This window comes from Zea mays, chromosome 6 (assembly GCF_902167145.1).
Source record: "Zea mays cultivar B73 chromosome 6, Zm-B73-REFERENCE-NAM-5.0, whole genome shotgun sequence".
Lineage (NCBI taxonomy): Eukaryota > Viridiplantae > Streptophyta > Magnoliopsida > Poales > Poaceae > Zea > Zea mays.
In genome coordinates this window covers 166,691,573-166,710,615 of record NC_050101.1, presented here as the reverse complement: position 1 = coordinate 166,710,615, position 19,043 = coordinate 166,691,573, and the positions used below count along the sequence as shown (strand labels likewise).

Genomic DNA, 19,043 nt, shown 5'->3' with positions numbered 1-19,043 from the left:
TAAATACGCAAAGTCTAAAAAACAGAGGTAAATCTACAATTACATGTTAAAATAGAGGCATCGATACAATTGTACCTTTTATATAGCAGCATGCGCCCTGTTGGGATACAATTGTACCTTTCACATGTCTTCTAGATGGTTCCCAACCCTTTGGCCAAGATCGTACAGATAATATTGCGAGGAGCCCAAATCAACGGTGTCCATATGTTATGTTGATGTGGATGGTTTACCTAGGCGCAAAAGTGCGCTGGTTTCGTCCGTACAAATATACTTTAAGTATGGTTTTGATTTTTTTCTATTTTTCATTTTTTAAATAAAACGAGACAATCAAATCTGATATAAAAATCAAATGAATTATAAATAGAGACGGAAAGAGTATATATATTTGTTTTGCTATTATTTAAAGTATTAAAAGATAGTGGACGAATGAACGTCCTCTATGTTTAAAAGAACGTTTTAGAGGACGTTGTGTTGTTGAAGGAAATATGAAAAAAAAATCTTCTGCATATTTAGAAGGGAGGAGCGTTTACACATTACTTTCGGGACTTCAACCCAAATATGTCAAGGTTTGTGAGTGGCTCAGTGCGGAAAAAAAATCCTATATATACCAGATGTAAACACTATCTTTTACAGCCTATCACATTCACATTTAGAGGTTCACAAAGATAGATCAAAATTTATAAAATAATCATTTAATATTTTTTTTATTTTATTTATATGGATAAGCAGCTGGTGTATGTGAGGAGCTGTAAAAGATATTTTTTACATCCGAGATGTAAAGATTTTTTTTAACTCAATGCTGGTTACCGGCTGGGAGGACGATGATAAAGAAAGCATCTCTCACTGCATTCCGGGCCCACTACTCAAACGTTCGGCACGCCAGGTTGGCAGGTAGCCGTTACATCGATAGGCACTCGGCCACTCGCACGCAGACACCACACCAGTGTGCTCAGTGCTCACTGCTCACCATAATAACGCTGCACCTCTTTTCATTTCACCATCTCCTGCCCCCTTAAAAAAAAGACTCACCGTCGACACGCCCTCCCGTCCCGAGAGTTCTGAATCGAAACCGTCGGCCACGAGAGCAGTGCGAGGCGCCCACCGCGATGGCTCGAACCAAGCACCAGGCCGTGAGGAAGACGGCGGAGAAGCCCAAGAAGAAGCTCCAGTTCGAGCGCTCAGGTAACCCGGGTCCCGCGCTCCCCCCCGCTTCGCAAGCAGACGCTGTCGCTTCTCTCCGACCCTGGTGCTAAGCACGTTCCTTGTTCCGTCTTTTGCAGGTGGTGCGAGTACCTCGGCGACGCCGGTGAGCGCGTGCGTGCGGGGATCAGTTCCCTCCTTTTGCCTTTTTTTGTTGGGCTGCTCTTACTTGCTTGCAAGCTGTTTGATGGAATGCAGGAAAGGGCTGCTGGGACCGGGGGAAGAGCGGCGTCTGGAGGTGACTCAGGTGAGGACCTATTTGTCGTTGCTGGATGCTGGGTTTCGCTTGCAATCTAATTTTGTTGCAAGATGAGGGCGAATGTGCCAGTTCCATGTGGGTGTCATGGTCTCGGAGTTACTACCTTAATTGCTCACCATAGTATGTTTTCTTAAAAAAAACAGTTAAGAAGACGAAACCACGCCACCGCTGGCGGCCAGGGACTGTAGCGCTGCGGGAGATCAGGAAGTACCAGAAGTCCACTGAACCGCTCATCCCCTTTGCGCCTTTCGTCCGTGTGGTGGGTGCAGGCGTGTTTGTCCTCTGCATAGTATGGGGTTGTTCCGCATTCTGTCTAATGGAAAGTTATTCTTCTGAGAAAAAAAATGCAGGTGAGGGAGTTAACCAATTTCGTAACAAACGGGAAAGTAGAGCGCTATACCGCAGAAGCCCTCCTTGCGCTGCAAGAGGTCAGTTATGAAAAATGTCTTATCTCTCTGTTAAGATCCTCTTCATATACATAGTTGCTATTGCTATCGTGAAGTCTTTTTTTTCTGTTAATTGGTCTGGTACTACTTACTAGTCAGGATTTCATATTGCGGTTTTTCCTAGTGGTGTGTAGTTAAAAAGTAGTTTAATTGCTTTTAGTTAAAAGGGGTGTTCAGGGCTAAAGATCAACTATGAGAAAACAGAAATTTTCCCAATTCGATACCCGACAGCATTATGGCCTGCGCTAATGGAGGTGTTTCCGGGCAAATACTCTAGCCTACCTGGGAAGTACCTTGGGTTGCCCCTTCATTTCAGGAAAGTAAAAAGGAATGATCTTCAACCTCTAATCGAAAAAATCAACAACAGGCTGGCCTTGCTGGAAAGGCAAGATGTTGTCCAAGGCTGGTATAGAAACTCTTGTAAAATCGATGCTATCCGCACAACCAATCTACCATCTAATGGTTTTTCCACCTCAAAAATGGCTGCTGCAAACAATTGACAAAATACGAAGAAACTTCCTGTGGAGAGGGAGCAATCCAGAAGTTTGCAGCGGGGGTCACTGCCTCGTCAACTGGCCCGTAACTTGCCTCCCAAAGAACAAGGGAGGTCTTGGAATTCTGGACCTTGATCGTTTTGCGAGGGGGCTAAGACTAAGATGGCTGTGGCTACGATGGAAGAGCAAAGATAGGGCGTGGACTGCCTTGAAGCTTCCTTGTGACAAAACTGATGAAGATCTCTTCAATGCTTCCACAACTGTCACGGTAGGCAATGGAAAGATAGCTGAATTCTGGAATTCTAGTTGGATCCAAGGCCAAGCCCCTAAGAACATTGCGCCAACACTGTTCAAGAAGGAAAAGAGGAAGAACATCACGGTCGCCAAAGCGCTCACTAACAACAATTGGATTCGTTTATGCTCACCATACACGGGTGAGGGGGAGTTTAGAGAGGTCGTCTCTCTTTGGCAGGCCATAGGTAACATGCAAGAGCTTAACGGTTTGGAAGACAACATCTCTTGGAGATGGACGGCAGATGGGCAGTACAGTGCTAGCAGTGCATACAAAATCCAGTTCGCATCCAATTTCACTAAAATGAACCTCTGCCCTATTTGGAAGGCTAAAGTGGAACCGAAATGCCGATTTTTTGCTTGGACACTACTTCATAAGAGAATTCTGACTGCCGATAACCTTCATAAAAGAGGTTGCAACTCAGCCTCAGAAACAATTCCCCACTTATGCAAGGATTGCCCCTTTAGTAGAGAGGTGTGGAACAAAGTTTTGTCTCGGGCCAACTTTCCTTTACTGACTGGGTCTCCCAGTGACACTTCTTTGTATGATTGGTGGACGGACATGTGCAGCCTTTGCAGCAGACAGGCAAGAAGAGGTTTCGACGGTCTGCTATTTCACTTTTGGTGGAACTTATGGCTGGAAAGAAATAACAGAATCTTTCAAAGGCAGCGTAGAAGTGTAGATCAAGTTGCTCTGGCAGTCAAGGATTATGCTAGTAGCTGAAGTCTAGTTGGTTTGGACTAGTGGTTTTGTTGCTTTTCTTTTTAATTTCTTTTTAGTTCTTTTTATGTTGTTTTCGTTTCCTTAAGTTGCTTGGAGTCTGTATTATCCTCTTTCTTCTAATATAGATCGGAGCGACAAACCTTTTGCCCCTTCCTTTCAAAAAAAAGTTAAAAGGGAATTTAACTGCTTTCCTAGTGGTGTAGTTAAAATGGATTTCATATTGCGGCCTTTCCTAGCTTGCTTGCTATTGATTGGACTATAGTGATCCAAATGCTGATAACTTTGTCGCTTGTGTAGGCATGGTTAGAGAGCTTAGAGTTTGCATTTATTCAATACCTTGAGACTGCATTTCATATACATAAATTATTCATGATTATTTCTTTTCTCTATTTGTTCTGGTTAATTAAGAGTTTTAGGTTTCCATATTTTTGTACGTGCATCATTTAAATTCTTGTATTGTTTTTCGTTCTTGTCTACAGGCAGCAGAATTCCACTTGATAGAACTGTTTGAAATGGCGAATCTGTGTGCCATCCATGCCAAGCGTGTCACAATCAGTAAGTTATCACTGAGTGAACTCCTTTTTCTCTGTAGCATTACTCCTAATGAATATGTGTGATGCATTTTGGTTGCACGATTCTTTAGTGATTCTGCTTCAGATGGATATGATAAATCTAGATGTTATTTTGAAGTGGCGAATTGCTTACGAGCGGAAATAGTAATGTTCAAATAGCGCAAAGTGCAACTGTTGACTTTTAGTAGGCCATTTATATGGTTTGATTACCAACAAATACGTCAATCATATGATTTGATTATCAACAAAGGAATCAGCTATATGGTTTGATTATCAACAAAGGAATCAGCTAGGTTTGCTTATCAACATTCAACAAAGGCATCAAGTAATACTCCATCCGTTTCAATTTATAATTCGTTTGACTTTTTTTATCTAAGTTTGATCGGCTCGACTTATTAAAAAAAATCATAATTATTGTTAATTTTTGTTGTGATATTGTTTAGTATAATATACTTTAAATGTGACTTTGAGTTTTTCATTTTTTCGCAAAAAAAAATGAATAGGACGAGCCGGTCAAACGTGACACAAAAAAGTCAAACGAATTATAATTTGGGACACACGGAGTAGTAAATAATGTAACAACTTAGAGAGTGGGACAAAAAAATCTCTAGTGGTGCTAAATTTAGTTCAGCTTTGTATAAACACAAGCATTGATTGAGAAATCTGACAACTCAAGGATCTGTAGGAAATGTGTTACCCTAAATGTTTTCCTTACTGATGCAGTGCAAAAGGACATACAACTTGCAAGGCGTATCGGAGGAAGGCGTTGGGCATGATATATAATATCCATTCTGATTGCATCATTCTTGTGAATTTGTTTGTAGGAGCTAGACATTAGTGTTGTTGAATGCTGCATGGTTCCTAATCCTTTTCGCAGTCTAACATCTGTGGAGTTAGTATGTTACATGGCAACAGCTGAACATCTGTGGACTATATGGCAACAGCCGAAGATTGTGTCTGTGGGATAACTGGTTGTTTTGGTTGCTCTTCAGTAGTTTGTTTGCTTCAGGTAACCATGCTGCGAACTATGATGTTTTCATTCTCGGTTTGCTTCAGCTAACCGAGATCGATTCAGTCTGCAGTATGGACTATGGAGTAAACTGCATGCTGAAACCCGAACCACTGCTGAAACTGCATGCTGAAACCCGAACCACTGCTACGGCAGTTGCCAGGATAGCAGGAGGGCCTTTATGCACAGTGGAATTGAGTAGAGAACTGAGTAAACCATGGTTCTTTCTCCTTTTGAACTGGAACACACACAGTTGGATCTTGTTTCTCTTCTTAGGCCATTCATCGTGTTTATTAGGGGTGTAAATGGTACAAATATTATCTGTCCGTATTCGAATTTGATCTATCTAAGAAGGTTGAAATCCGATCCGTATTCGAGTCCACGTATTCAGTACCCGATCCGTATCTGAATTATATTCGTACCCATATATTCAAAGTTGGATATTTAAGATGTCGATACCAATTCTAATCTTATCTGTCATAACTCGATAATATCTGTATCCGATTCGAATCCGAAGAGAAAATATGAAAACAAATATGTACAAGCAATACTTGTCTGTATCTAATTTGATTATACCACTAGTGTTTATAAACATGTAAAATATTGTTTTTTGTTTTGTACAGTTTTATACTATAAAATTAAAGAGTGAAGTTTAAAATATAAGACGAGAATAATTAAGCACCCTATATGCGTTGATGAACCACTTAAATAATTAAGCACCGCCTGTGATCCAAGCCCGCACCCACAGGGTCACAGAGAACTTGGGAAGAGAATGGATCACCTAGTCACCGGGGCGCGGCCTTGCGATCTCTGTAACCACTCCTCTAAGACTTTGTTTTTGGTTGAGGAGCCAAGTAGAACGGAGCCGTTCCATTTCTAATTCTAAGAACGAAGCCACTCTGTTCTGTATTTGGTAAGCTGGAACGGAGCGACTCTGTTTTTTTTGTTTGGTTGCAGAGTGAACTGGAACAAAGCGGCTCTATTTTTTGTTTGGTTGCAGAGGGAGACGCGCGAGCTGCTGCGCATGGATGGGAGGGCGAGCTGTGTGAGCGGGCTGGGAACGGAGCGGCTCCGTCCCATTAATTTTTTTGGAGTGAGATGGTTTCGAATCTAAGGAGAATATTCACTAATTGGAGTCACTCCGTTCTGGCTACTTTGTAACCAAACAACAACAAAACTGAGACAGAACGACTCCGTTCTACTTGGATCTTTAACTAAACACTACCTAAATTCTTCATTAGAACTCCTCAATCCGGCTGAGCTCTTGGTCGGTGCGAACTCGCCTCAATGCTTGCAGTGTTTCTGCGCGCTTTTGGCGATCGATTTGTCTGCTAGGTCTAGCGGAAGGTCACTTCTAAGAGCATCTTCAATCAATAATTATGTAAATTTAGCACCCTAAATTATAGATTTTAAAAGTTGCTAACACATTTTAAGCAGTAGAAAAATATATATGCTCTAATAGTTCCATATTTATTAGTTGCTAATTTTTAAAATTATCTACGTAAAAAATATGTTTTTTATTTTTAATTGAGCTGACGGTAGAAATCAATATCACAACTTTCACTGATGTCTTGAGAGGTCGAAATTATCGATGGAAACTAGACATATTATCGATGGAAACCAGACATAGATGAATTTGTGGTCAACAGGACATATTATGGATGGAAACACAACAATTGATTTAAGGAGTTACAACAAGGTTGGTAAATGTAGGAATGTAATTAAGTTTTGTATGGAGTTTATAAATTTAGAGAACTAATAATGTACATAAATGTTGGAGAATAATTTTTTTTAAAATTTGTTAAATTCATATTTAAGGACCTTTACATAACTGCTCTAAGAGCAACTCCAATAGTTATGTAAATTTTAGCTCTCTAAATCACATATTTAAGAAGTTGCTAAATGATTTTTAGAGTAAAAAAATGTGATTTCTCCAATAGTTCTCTAAATATAGGTTGTAATTTTGTTTTGTATTTATCCATATAAAAATTAGTCACAAAAACTATATAATGCAGTCAACATTTTTGTTTTGGGAGTTGTTAAATGGTTGCCAAATGTAGAGAGAAAATAAGGTTAGATGACAAGTTGTTAAATTTAGAAAGTTAATTTAGGGAACTGTTGAAGAATAGTTTTCATGTTAACTACCTAAATTATTGATTTAGGAATTCTTTTAGAGAACTACTGGAGTTGCTCTAAGTTCCATTGATACGTTTCATCGATTTTCGGAGGAATTTATTCGAGGAATCTAGTGTTTGACCGGCTCCGCTCGATTCTGCTTCGTTACCACGCGGGTGCTATCGAATCTTGGGTAGTTTTTCTTCGCTTGCGGCCTCTCGAATCTGACCCATTTCCACGGTTCGCGTGCGCCGTTGCCGCGGATCTGCGTGCTTGTGCCATCGGGTTCCGTGGATCTAGTTGCGGTGGCTTTGTTTCTAGTGTTATTGTTAATCATCTGCGCACTGTGAGTGGATCCATAGGCTGAACCCTTTGCTTTCGTTTACATCTCAGCGGAGATGGGGCTCACGTTCACGAAGCTGTTCAGGCGGCTATTCGCCAAGAAGGAGATGAGGATTCTCATGGTCGGTCTCGATGCAGCTGGTAAGACCACCATCCTCTACAAGCTCAAGCTCGGCGAGATCGTCACCACCATCCCCACCATTGGTACGCCCCTCATCAGCATCCTGGGTCATGTGCTACTGCTGTTACACCATGTTTATATTGTTATAATTCAATAACTGTCTAATTTTTTAATGCATGCAGCGTTTGATTTTTAGCTCTAGTTTAGGCATAGAACTACCTGATACTTTGGGCTCTAGTAGGAAATTGGATATAGGGATAATTCACAGTTGATATGTTGTTGAATTTCTGTACAAGTTAATCTTATTTTAGAATTTGTATCCAACTTGGCACAATGGCCATATGTTTCATCTAATTGGCTTTCGGAAAATTGAATCCTGTAAGTTAACTTCCACATGGGACATAAGCTTTGCCACAGTGATGCTAATTAAACTAGTCAGTCGCCAGACTATTATTATGTGCTGAACCTTTTTTAATGGTTGACTTCCTGAGATCAACCTGCGGTAGCAAGTCTTCTATTAGACAATATTTTCAACACTTTATTTACTGATGCACATTTTGGACAAATTTAAGATAGTCTTAATAGGATAGACTTATTTGGCATGTTGTCATTTTGATTATCCTAACTAAACCATTACACAAATGGTCACTGTTTTTGAAAGTAAAATTATCTATGTGTGTTTTAAAAGCTTTATTATAGACTTATAGTCATACCAACGACTCATTTGTGGCTTTCTGGATTGCTCGTGAGTTTCTGAACATATTCTATATTTATTATTGTTATTTGTTTTGTTCAGGCGTAAAATTACACTTCTATTACTGATTTATACTCAAGTATTTTTTTTTGATTATTTCCTTCTGTAAGAATTTGCCTTTATGATCTGATATCATTTATGTTCCTTTTTAAACTTGTTATTCTTGAAAATGCAGGATTTAACGTTGAAACTGTCGAGTACAAGAACATTAGTTTCACTGTTTGGGATGTCGGTGGTCAGGACAAGGTAAGAAGTTGCCTAAAATCTTTTTCTTTTGGTTATGACATTTTTACACCATGCTGTTTGTTTTTTTACTGTGCTGTACAATAATAAGAAATTTATCAATTGAATAATGTAAAAGGGCAGGCCTAGTGCAGTGGTGAGAGTTGTCTCACCGAGTCACTAGTCATGTATTCGAAACAGCCTCTCCGCATCTGCAGGGGAAGGCTTATCTCAATTTATCACTTCCCTAGACCCGACTAGTGTGGGGAACCTTTGGCACTGGGTCTGTCCTCTATCAATTGCATCATGCAGAATTATACATGACTTCATTGTAACACTCTATCTTGATATGTGGGATACATTTAAATTTGCATAAAACATTAACTTCAACTTCTTGTTTGGAATGCACCTGTCCATCATAAGCATTTGCAGCTTTGTGCTATGTTACTTTTAGCCTGCATGTTCTTGTGATCTGATGATTTCTGTGGCGTGTTACAGATCCGGCCCCTGTGGAGGCACTACTTCCAGAACACCCAGGGCCTCATTTTTGTTGTAGACAGCAACGACAGAGAGCGTGTTGTTGAGGCCAGAGATGAGCTCCACCGGATGCTGAATGAGGTAATATCAAAGTGTATTACTACTTGCAGTTGAATGGACCATGAATGCTGTAGTAATTATGGGTGGCCTATGGTTCCATCTTTTCGGCCAAGATTTTTATTAGTTTAAAATGTTTTACCTTAAAGGCAAATTTTTTCTAAAATTACCTTACATATAGGAATGAAATTATGTATCACTTTCCTTGGTTTTAATTTAAATTTAAAACACTCATGTAAACGTTTTTCATCCTTTGAAATAGTTTAGTTCTGACGGTTTCATATAACTAGTGGCACTATTTTGTTGTCTTATGCTGTCAGGACGAGCTCCGTGATGCTGTGCTTTTGGTGTTTGCAAACAAGCAAGATCTGCCTAATGCCATGAACGCTGCTGAAATTACCGATAAGCTTGGCCTGCACTCCCTGCGCCAGCGGCACTGGTAATCCTATCATTCTGAAATTTGTGTGCTGTCCTGCACTGTTTTATTGACAAAGGAATTGTGTATTGGTGTTTGGAATGTACTTTTGCATAAATCAAACATTTAACCTTAAGCACAAAATATTCTGCTCAGCTTGCAATATGCAAGTGATGTATGCTAGGTCTCCTTGACAACAGAATTGTTACTGCTTGTTGCTTGTATCTGAAGCCATCCAAATCGTTGATGTGCCCATCTTTACTCACTGCAGGTACATCCAGAGCACATGTGCTACCTCTGGTGAGGGTTTGTATGAGGGGCTTGACTGGCTTTCGAACAACATCGCTAACAAGGTACTCTAACTGCATTACAATTTGATCAACCAAATGAATATACGCACATTGATTAAGACTTTAAGGTGCATGAATCTGTAAGATAGTCAATTAGTCATACAGCTACTTCAATGGATTGGTGCAAACATCCACGCACAGCCAATTTTCTCTAAAACTGGCCAACCTGGTTTTAATAAATTTTAGAAAAATATGTTATCATTGAGTGCAGTTTGTTATCAATTTATTTGGGTTCATTCGCGTTTGCTTGCACAATTTTTCGGTTATAAATGTGAACCCAAGTTTCACGCTGCTGACCACTTGTCCTTAATTTCTCTATTAGGCTCGAAGCATCTAGGCAAGGCTTCAATCAGTGGAAGCAAACTGCCTCTACCATTACAGCTATGAAGTATATAGTCGTGATTGTGTCAGACGTGGTGTGTTTTTGGGAGATAAAAGGCTCTTTTGGTCGAGGAGCTAGGTATCAGATGTTTTTTATGGTACCTGTAATTTTCCGTGCTTCTGTTTTGGTTTTGTGCAAGGTATACCATGTCTGACTGTGTGCTCGCCACTGTCTGAGTCGTTGTACTATCCCGGGCCGGCCTGTCCGGCTGTCTCTTGGCATAGCAAAATGATCGCCTAATTTGTTAGCACATGCTCGGTAATATCACGAGGGCTTCGGTGGTCTTATTGCTCACGCTGAATTCTCAACTTTGCTCTTCTTTTCTGCGGTTGAGGTTGCATCTTGTATTGTTGGCTGATTTCGAGCAATCAGAGGATTGTGCTACGTCGTCGGAGGCATCATGGGATAGCAGCTAGCTTTCGTCTTTGAACTGGGCTTCGGTTCTAAATTCGACTTCACTTTTATCCTTCATTAAACTTTTTAACTTTGATATCGCTATATAAACTGGTTGTACCTTTAACACTATATTTTATCTTTGTAATTGATGGTTAGTGATTCAAGAGAGCATTGTTTTTTTTTTTGTTGATCACACATGTTGCGTGTGCGACGTCAGCTATGAACTCCACAAATAATGTAATTTTTAGCTTTGGAAATCATACATTTTTTATTTATATTCTATAAAGTATACAGTTTTTATTTATGGTTTATGATTTATATAATTTGTATTTATATTTTATGAATCATGTAAATTTTAGAAGTATATAAAAAATTAATAATCTCTATGGACGACAACTAATCGAGAACGAAGGGTTGTTTAATGTAGCGTTAGTGTTACAGTGGCATAATGTGATCGGTAGGTATTGTGACAAAGCAGGTGGAAGCACACGCCACAACAGTAGTTGATTTAGGATCTACTATTTTAAAGTAGAGAAGAGATAATCGACAATGGCATTCGAGTATTCGACAGATAGTGGCGGTTACCTAGTAACTTAGGGTTTATTTCATTGGGCCATGGTTGTGAAATAAGTTGCTATAGGCTCTGAGTTATGAAAAAAAGTTATTGTTAGCTATGAACTGCTAAAAAGCTAAAAACTATTTGGTAAAATTCACTAAAAACTGCTAAAAATTCTTCCATACATATTTTTACAGTTCTATCGAAAAGCCACTAAAAGCAGGTCTAGAGATGCTTTCAATTTTACACTGCGAGAAAGTCGGTTTTTTAAAAAAAATGTTTTTTAATCCCGTCCTTTGGTTTGGTTTTTAGACGACAAAGGTCAAAGCCAAAAGACAAACCAAACACATCATAGGTCTCACGCTATGCCGCTATAAGATCGTGTCTAGCAGCTTACACATATGATCACCAAAACATTTGTTTGCATTGTAGACTGTTCTCGAAATAGAGTTTGAATATGAGTATAGAGATAGATAACCTGCTGGAGATAGCCTAACTATACATGTATAAATGAGGCACTCGGCTAGGCTCGACACGAGCTCGCTAAAGCTTAGTATGAATTGAGGCTAACCTGATCTGGCCTCGATTGGCCTACGAGTTATGTCGCGCTAGTCCGCGAGCCACAAACTAAGGTCTAAACACATGCTATTTATCGTGTTGGGCTGGCTTATGGCCCAACATGCATAACGGGTCTATAGATGATTTATAAATGATAAAAAAACTAAAAAATACACAATTTAACAACATAATATTTTTTTGTGTTTTATGCTTTATAATTAAATTTAGTATAGATATTTTTTGACCGTGAGCGTGACAAACTGCCATGGCCATGCATTTAACGCGCCGGGGCCCTGTGCTTTTCACATACTCGAGGTTTGTTCCCTCTGGAAACCACCCCCAACTGCTCTAGGGTAGTAGGAGCTCAAAACAAAACAGTCCTCCATCCGGACAGGGTAGGGTGGAAACGAGCCGAGCTCGGCTCGGCTCGCCTATCTTGCGAGCTCGAAAAAGCGGTTCGGTTCAGCTCGCTTTTGGCTCGCGAGCCGACTCATCGAGCCAACAAGTTTAGCCATAAAAGTAAATCTGTTCTCTAAATTATAATATAAAATCTTAAAAATATTTTAAATAACATATTTTAAATTAGTAAAATAAATATATCACTAATATAATATATAAAGTATATTATTTTTGTATAGTATCTCAAATAACATAAATTAATTGTCTATTCGGTACTAATATTATATGCTAATTAAGATTTTATGTAATAAATTATTGTTGGGTCGAGCCACGAGCCACGAGCTGAGCTGACTCGCTCTTTTCACGAGCCATAAAAACAGACTCGCTCGGACTTGTTCTAAGCATCGAGCCGGTCCGAGCTAAGTCGAGCTACTGCGAGCCCGAACCAGGTTGTCGAGCTCGAGCTTTTTTCAGCTGTACGGACAGGCCACAGCCCACTGCACAGCGCAACATCCCGTGCAGGTGCAGGCGTGCAGTGCAGCACGTTGCAACACAACATCCACAGGGCCGGGGAGAAAGAAATCTGAACGGGGCTAGATGACTAGTAGTATACTAGCGAATGCGATACTGATACGTGCAGCACCGCCGCCATACACACGGCCGGTACGCGCGCCAGCGCCACCAAGAAACTAAAACCGACCCAATTTATTCCGCTCTCGATCTGGGCGCAACCTAAGCCAGCACATCGCCGTGGCTAGTACACCTCTCTGCTGGTCGTCCGGCGGGCGAGCACACCGCACACGGCCGACGGCTGTTGCTAGCAGCAGCTCAGTCCAGTCGTGACCGTTCGGGTCGATCGGGATGCACGCATACCACACGGAGCGCGCGGCGTGCACCGCTACGCTACACGGCTGCCGGGTCTCTCTCTCTTTCTCTATAAAGCACGGTGCATCGCTCGGGGGATGGCCACCTCCGAATTTACTGATCCATCCATCTCCATCCCCATCCCGTGACCCGTGCACGCCGCCGCTTCAAGTCCTAACAAGCCGCATCGCATCGCATGCGTGTGCTGTCCGACCGCCATCTCCGCAGCCGGCTGGCCTAGCTACCTCACCTCACCTCACGCAGGCACACTGCACACACACCCATGGTGGTGGCGGCGATGCGGCGGCCGTGCGCTGTGCCAGCGCTGCTGGTGGCGGCGGCGACGGCGACGCTAGTGCTTCTGCTGCTGCTGTCACCGTCGAGCGCGCAGCCGGTGCCGTCCCCGGCGGCGGCGCCGGGCCCCGCGGGCGGGACCGGGATCGACTCGGCGTGCCTGAACTCGCTGCTCAACATGTCGGACTGCCTCCCGTACGTGAGCCAGGGGAGCACGGCGCGGCGCCCCGACGCGCCCTGCTGCCCGGAGCTGGCGGGCCTCGTCGGCTCCAACCCCGTCTGCCTCTGCGAGCTCCTCTCCGGCGCCGCCGACTCCTACGGCATCGCCGTCGACTACGGCCGCGCGCTCGCGCTCCCCGGGGTCTGCCGCGTCGCCACACCGCCCGTCTCCACCTGCACAGGTCCGTCACCCCGTCAGTCTCTCTACTCTAAACTCTGCTGCAGCTATGCACACTGCACAATTGTCGTATCGTACGTGTTTTTTTTGGTAATATGAATTCGCTGAGCTAATCGTGGGTTACTACTGATACTGATGCAAAATTGCAGCCCTCGGATATCACGTCCGCGTGGGCCCAGCTGCGGCGCCCATGTCAGGGTCTCCCTCGCCCATGTCAGGCATCTCTCCCTCCGGGGAGGGCCCACAGTTCCCAGGTAAGAACATCATTTCGTTTGGTTATTAAATATAACCCATGTTTCCTACAACCCGATCGAATTCAGCGAACTGATTCATCGAGCGAGTTAGCAGTACACGTCGTTGGCTCGTTGCTCTTGTGCTTGTGCACGATCTATCCGGTTTAACCGCTAGTAGTATATTTCATTCGAGAACGGAGTTCTTAATAATGAGTCCGCACATGTGCATTTCTCCAGGAACATCGCCGACCGCCTCGCCGCCGTCCTCGACCAGCACCGCGGCGCGCCGCTCCTCCGCCGGCGCGGGCAGCCACCTCGTGGCCCTCGCCATGCTGCCGTTGGCCGCCGCCGTCAGCGGGATGCTCTAAGGTCGACGACTCCTTCGTCTCCGCATGCATTGCGCAGCTGGACATTGTTGCGTAGTATAAGCTTTCACTGTGTTTTCTATTCTATGCTGCCTCTGTTGTACTATACACATACCGCGGACTCGATCGATTATCATAAGGCGTTAGCCTTGCTTCTTGCCAGCCGAGATGAGAATGAGAATACATGCATGTCATGTCCCGTTCATGTCTAGCTAGCTAGTGTCAGTGTGTCGTGTGTGACTGTGACATAGCTCGGACGAGCGATTCGTCGTCACGCGCACCCTGCTCCTTCCACTCATGCCTTTCATGTGACTGGTCACGCGGATCTTCACCAGCAGCTAGAGCACAGAATTCCGGCGGGAAAGGTCGCATCGCATGCAGGCAGACCGAACAACGCCGCCGACGTGAGGCCAGCGCGGGCGGGCGGGCAGGCACGCATTGAATTCAGCGAGGCGAATGCACGAGAGAGCACGTCACGTCAGTCCGTTGCGTTGATGAATTGAATTCCTCCGTCGCCCGGCCGGCCCCGTCCACTGACGAATTGAATTCCCCAACCGCCGCTTTGATGGGCGGCGCTCCCATGTGACGCCGCTGAGCTCGGCGGCTGCGGTCACCAGGCCAAGGTCAGGCAGCGTGGCCAGAACTGCAGCTGCGAGCGTCCAATAAGATTTTGTGCAGGTGTGGCCAGGATTCGGTTGGGTTGGGTTGTGTGGGCTGATGAACTGATGAATTCATGAGATGGCCAGAATGCCAGGTGCAGGTGGGTCAGGCAGGCAGGTTTACCGATCGCCATGCGACTGGAGGTTTCCGTTCGGAGACATCCAGATTTAAAACTAGCTCCTTGCTTGCTGGCACGTCCACCCAAACTCGGGAAGGCGCAGGACGGCACGACGCGCGGGAACTCTTCCTCAACGCGTCTACAGGAACACACACACTAGCTTTCTTTACCTAAATATTGTTTGCACTTAAAAGCGATAATAGACTGTAAATTTTAGACTATAAATTTTAAGAATTAAATTAAATTAGGATAAGACTCTTCCTATTCATCTTTTAACTAAAATTATTTAAATGACTTAGCTTTTTATGAAAAAATATTTAAATCGTGATTTATTACCACCCCTATTTGCACTATAAACTACACGCTCTCATATAGCCATGCAAAATACTGTATTTGCACTATAAACTACGCTCTCGTATAGCCATGCAAAATACTGTATTTACATTATAAACTACGCTCTCATAAAGCCATGCAAAATACTGTATTTACACTATAAACTACATGCTCTCAGAATAGGTTTGAAATAGATAGTCTGATAGAGAGCGAGATAGAAAGCACACGAATGCTTTAAGTTGTAGAATCGGAGAGACCTGGTGATTTTGTGGGATGACCAGAAATGCACACCATATATATATCGAGAAAATGTTACAGATGACAACGAATCAAAGATCTTCTAAGGTTCCGGTACAAATTATGAGCTAGCAGAACCAAGCAATCTAATAAATCAATAGATCAAATACTAGGCTTATTCTAAATGCACCTCCATCGGCATAACCTATAGCATAGGAGTATTTCTTTTATGCGAGATGTAGGAGACCAACAACAGACTATGGATACAAGTGGTATGCACTAACAAATACTAGTACTCTCACGTCCTGACCCTAGCACACATTGCAGCTCCTCCGACAGTAACCAGGCAACGCTGTGGTTCCCACCATGTACTCTGGGTTCTTTATGCACTCCCCTAGGGCCGCCCATTTCGCGCAGCTCTCGTTCTCGTCGGTGCAGTTGCCCTGTGGGTGATGGACCTTATCGAACGAGGCCACACGGATCCACTTCGTAGCCGACCATTTCTCGCCTTTTATGACCGGGCAACCACCATGGAGGCTCACCGAGTCGGTGGTGCCGTCTGGGTTAAGGTTGAAGAAAAGGAGGGCGTCACCTTTCCGTGGTCTCACTGAGGAACAAGTTCCAGGTTGATTGAGAAATATGTCAGATGGCACACGTAGGAAACAAGAATAAGGAATACCAAGAGAGGCACTGGTTCAAACACAATACCTGCAATGCCTTTCTGAGCACATTCTGACAAGGTTGCATCTTTAGCATCATCGGGCTCCTTTTAAGAATTATTAATGCAGCAGAACGTTATTTAATATCAGAGCCCAAAATAAAATAGGAAATGGACATGATAGACACATGTAGCCAGAACAAAAAAAAAATCAAAAAAACTTCTGAACCACTTTCTACCATCTCTTTAAACACAAACGTCACGGAAAATATAAAAAAATTTACCTCAGCCAAGGGGAAAACCGTTTCCCCTCCTTCTGGTACATCAGTTAAGTACAAAAGAACAGTAGCGTAGCGATGACCACCACGGACAGTGTTAACATTGTCAGTGAAGTAATCATAGTGTGGTTCATACTTCTCCCCATGCTTATATCTTAGGACTTGGATATCTTCACCATTCTCTGATTAGAAAAGAACACCCGTAAGGAAAACAAAAACTAAAAGTGGTACAAAACTTCTCATTATTCTGGCAGGTCCAACCTATACATGAAATAGGAAGATGTAAACAGAAGAGATTAACAACAAAACAATCACCCTATTCTCAAAGCAGACTTTTGAACGATTCTAATACAGGCATGGTCACGACACTTCGCAAAGAGTTACTGTCTACTGAAAATTGTGAACTGCCCTTGTCATGTAACATCTAGCAAACTCTAGATATAATTCAACAAAAGATAAAACAATATTAAGGATAATCCACCAAGCACTAGAATTAGAAGTTTTGTGCCTTCAAAAAATGCAAGAATGCAGCGTTAATGCCTCAATGAGAACCACAACCTTTTGGAAGGAATGTCCATGCAGCAATTTTGTCCTCTATACCCTCAACAATAGGATCCTGTCATCAAGTAAGAACCATGTGAACAAGAGAAATGCCTCAACAGCCGTCTGCCGACTGTTGTACTCTTGGACACTAGGTATGATTAGTCACCAGATATAAGATACAAATGCTGAGCTGGAATAAAACATGACAAAAAATCCCATAAGATAAACTAAAACCACATCTTTCATTCTAATGTACATGCCAAATAGATGCTCAGCATCCACTAATAGACCAGATTGATCGAAATACTTTATTTTCCTCCCTGTCTATCCGCCGAAACACAAGTACAAGCTGAGGGTATGAATTCGTAATCCTAAAGGGAGGGGAAACTCTGATCCAAAGTAGCAGTGCCAGCAATCAGAATTCCGAAATTTGGTCGGTAGGGCTAAATGCCAGTATCTTCTATGAGATTTGACAAAAACATAGGAAAGCACTATATAATCTTTTAAAATTCCCGATTTTTCATTCATTCAACCACATCAGCATTTTCTAGTTTCTGTTTGGACCTCTTGGCCTCTTCAGGAATACCTTGTACATTGATTCAGGTACTCACCACAAGCAACATGCTAAAAATAGCAGTCGCCTGATTTGAAAACAAAGCAACTATATTGCTAGTTAGCATGATCAACAGGCAAATACACTAAGTATGCATTCCGACTTTCCAAGGGTAATTTGTAACACTCGAACTAGTGAGATGCCTCTTGTTGGGGATGATGCAGTTCCATGGTGCAATATCTATGGCATATTAATATATTATACTAGTTTGGGAACCTCATTTTCCCAAGGGATTTTCATTTTCCCAAGGAAAATTAGTAATGTTTGCACGTACGATTTCTGGGCCAGCCTGGGTAAAGGGGTTTGTAGGCAGTTCAACCAAACAGCGAAAGTAAGAAGGGCCTAACCTGGCCCTTCCTGAGGAAGGTGCCGGAGCTGGTGCGGACCTCACTGAGCGTGCTCTTGCCAGACATATTATCGGCGACCGCTGACCTCTTGAGCTCCGCTCTCGCCTGAAAAGATGAAAACGAGCAATATCCAAAATTCAATCGAGTTCGGGCATTATCGAGAAGCAAAGACAAACGTTCTGTGGGATTGTGGGGCGGTAGAGTGGCACTGACGAGGGAGATCAGGTGGTTAGCCTCGTCGTCGCTGAGGAAGTGCTGATACAGGAACACCCTGGACCGTACAAGCACCATGGATCTCCAGTCAGACATCTCATGTGTTTTCGATGAAATCGAGATGGCATACAGGCAGGACAACCGAGCGATGGAACGGTGATGGGGGTTGCCTACCTGGGTTTGCAGGAGATCTGGCGGGAGTGATGCGGGTAGACGACAGCCGCCGGGTACACCGAGCTGCCCTTGCTGCCTCCACCGGCAGCACCGCCGCGGTCGACGAGGTGGGCGAGGAAGAGGAGGAGCTGCACGACGGCAAGAGGGCGGGCCCCCGCCCACGGATAACTCTTCATTGCAACCGAGAAAAAAATCTCTCTCCTGCGGACTACGGGGACGGGAGATCGCTTGTCCCGGTCCCGGGAGAAGGGGTGAAGAGCAGGGCGGGCGAGCGGCGGCGAGTGGCCCGTCGGAAGTGGTCGCCACGTTCCACGGGTAAAATCCTAGACAAGGTCGCCGCCGCACCTGAAGGAACCGAGCGTCCTTCAACACTCTTTACAGCCTCTCAGCCTTTTCTTTGGATTATTATTAATTCACTAGATATATACCGTGTGTTGCTACGGAATCAAACATTCGATAGTCTGCCTCGCGGTTGCACTTGCACCGGACCGTCCAGACCCCACACCCACAAAAATGA

At 43.3% G+C, this 19,043-nt stretch overlaps 4 protein-coding genes across 8 annotated transcripts; 3 read left to right on the top strand and 1 right to left on the bottom strand.

The window, feature by feature from the left end:
* Positions 1-935: 935 nt before the first annotated feature.
* On the top strand, positions 936-5,359 carry LOC542500 (centromeric histone H3). 2 transcript variants are annotated; one of them, XR_002748548.2, is made up of 8 exons: positions 936-1,182; positions 1,281-1,306; positions 1,399-1,447; positions 1,603-1,718; positions 1,810-1,887; positions 3,894-3,969; positions 4,710-4,995; positions 5,062-5,359. XR_002748548.2 is itself a non-coding variant. In NM_001112050.2 (7 exons), exons 1-7 carry the CDS (start codon positions 1,107-1,109, stop codon positions 4,760-4,762), a joined length of 474 nt encoding a protein of 157 aa, NP_001105520.1. In that variant the 5' UTR covers positions 997-1,106; the 3' UTR covers positions 4,763-4,921. The 2 variants fall into 2 exon arrangements, 1 of the variants encoding a protein (NP_001105520.1); NM_001112050.2 differs by lacking the exon at positions 5,062-5,359 and having other exon boundaries at positions 997-1,182; positions 4,710-4,921.
* A 1,824-nt stretch (positions 5,360-7,183) lies between these two features.
* Positions 7,184-10,988, top strand: LOC100384428 (uncharacterized). Of its 3 annotated transcripts, none has more exons than XM_008649968.4 (7): positions 7,184-7,409; positions 7,504-7,656; positions 8,503-8,573; positions 9,048-9,167; positions 9,464-9,582; positions 9,830-9,911; positions 10,231-10,988. In XM_008649968.4, exons 2-7 carry the CDS (start codon positions 7,509-7,511, stop codon positions 10,243-10,245), a joined length of 555 nt encoding a protein of 184 aa, XP_008648190.1. In that variant the 5' UTR covers positions 7,184-7,409; positions 7,504-7,508; the 3' UTR covers positions 10,246-10,988. The 3 variants fall into 3 exon arrangements, with proteins under 3 accessions (XP_008648190.1, XP_008648189.1, NP_001170436.1); XM_008649967.4 differs by having other exon boundaries at positions 7,184-7,415; NM_001176965.2 differs by having other exon boundaries at positions 7,212-7,303; positions 10,231-10,971.
* A 2,192-nt stretch (positions 10,989-13,180) lies between these two features.
* LOC100281959 (lipid binding protein) lies at positions 13,181-14,562 on the top strand. Its single transcript, NM_001154877.2, has 3 exons — positions 13,181-13,758; positions 13,904-14,008; positions 14,225-14,562. The coding sequence occupies exons 1-3, from the start codon at positions 13,347-13,349 to the stop codon at positions 14,353-14,355; spliced, it is 648 nt and encodes a 215-aa protein (NP_001148349.2). The 5' UTR covers positions 13,181-13,346; the 3' UTR covers positions 14,356-14,562.
* A 1,163-nt stretch (positions 14,563-15,725) lies between these two features.
* Positions 15,726-18,951, bottom strand: LOC100282945 (uncharacterized). Of its 2 annotated transcripts, none has more exons than NM_001155850.2 (7): positions 18,527-18,951; positions 18,353-18,410; positions 18,140-18,244; positions 17,195-17,252; positions 16,643-16,818; positions 16,409-16,466; positions 15,726-16,307 (listed from the first exon to the last, which is right to left on the bottom strand). In NM_001155850.2, the coding sequence occupies exons 1-7, from the start codon at positions 18,700-18,702 to the stop codon at positions 16,012-16,014; spliced, it is 927 nt and encodes a 308-aa protein (NP_001149322.1). In that variant the 5' UTR covers positions 18,703-18,951; the 3' UTR covers positions 15,726-16,011. The 2 variants fall into 2 exon arrangements, with proteins under 2 accessions (NP_001149322.1, NP_001399158.1); NM_001412229.1 differs by having other exon boundaries at positions 18,179-18,244.
* Between the last annotated feature and the right edge of the window lie 92 nt (positions 18,952-19,043).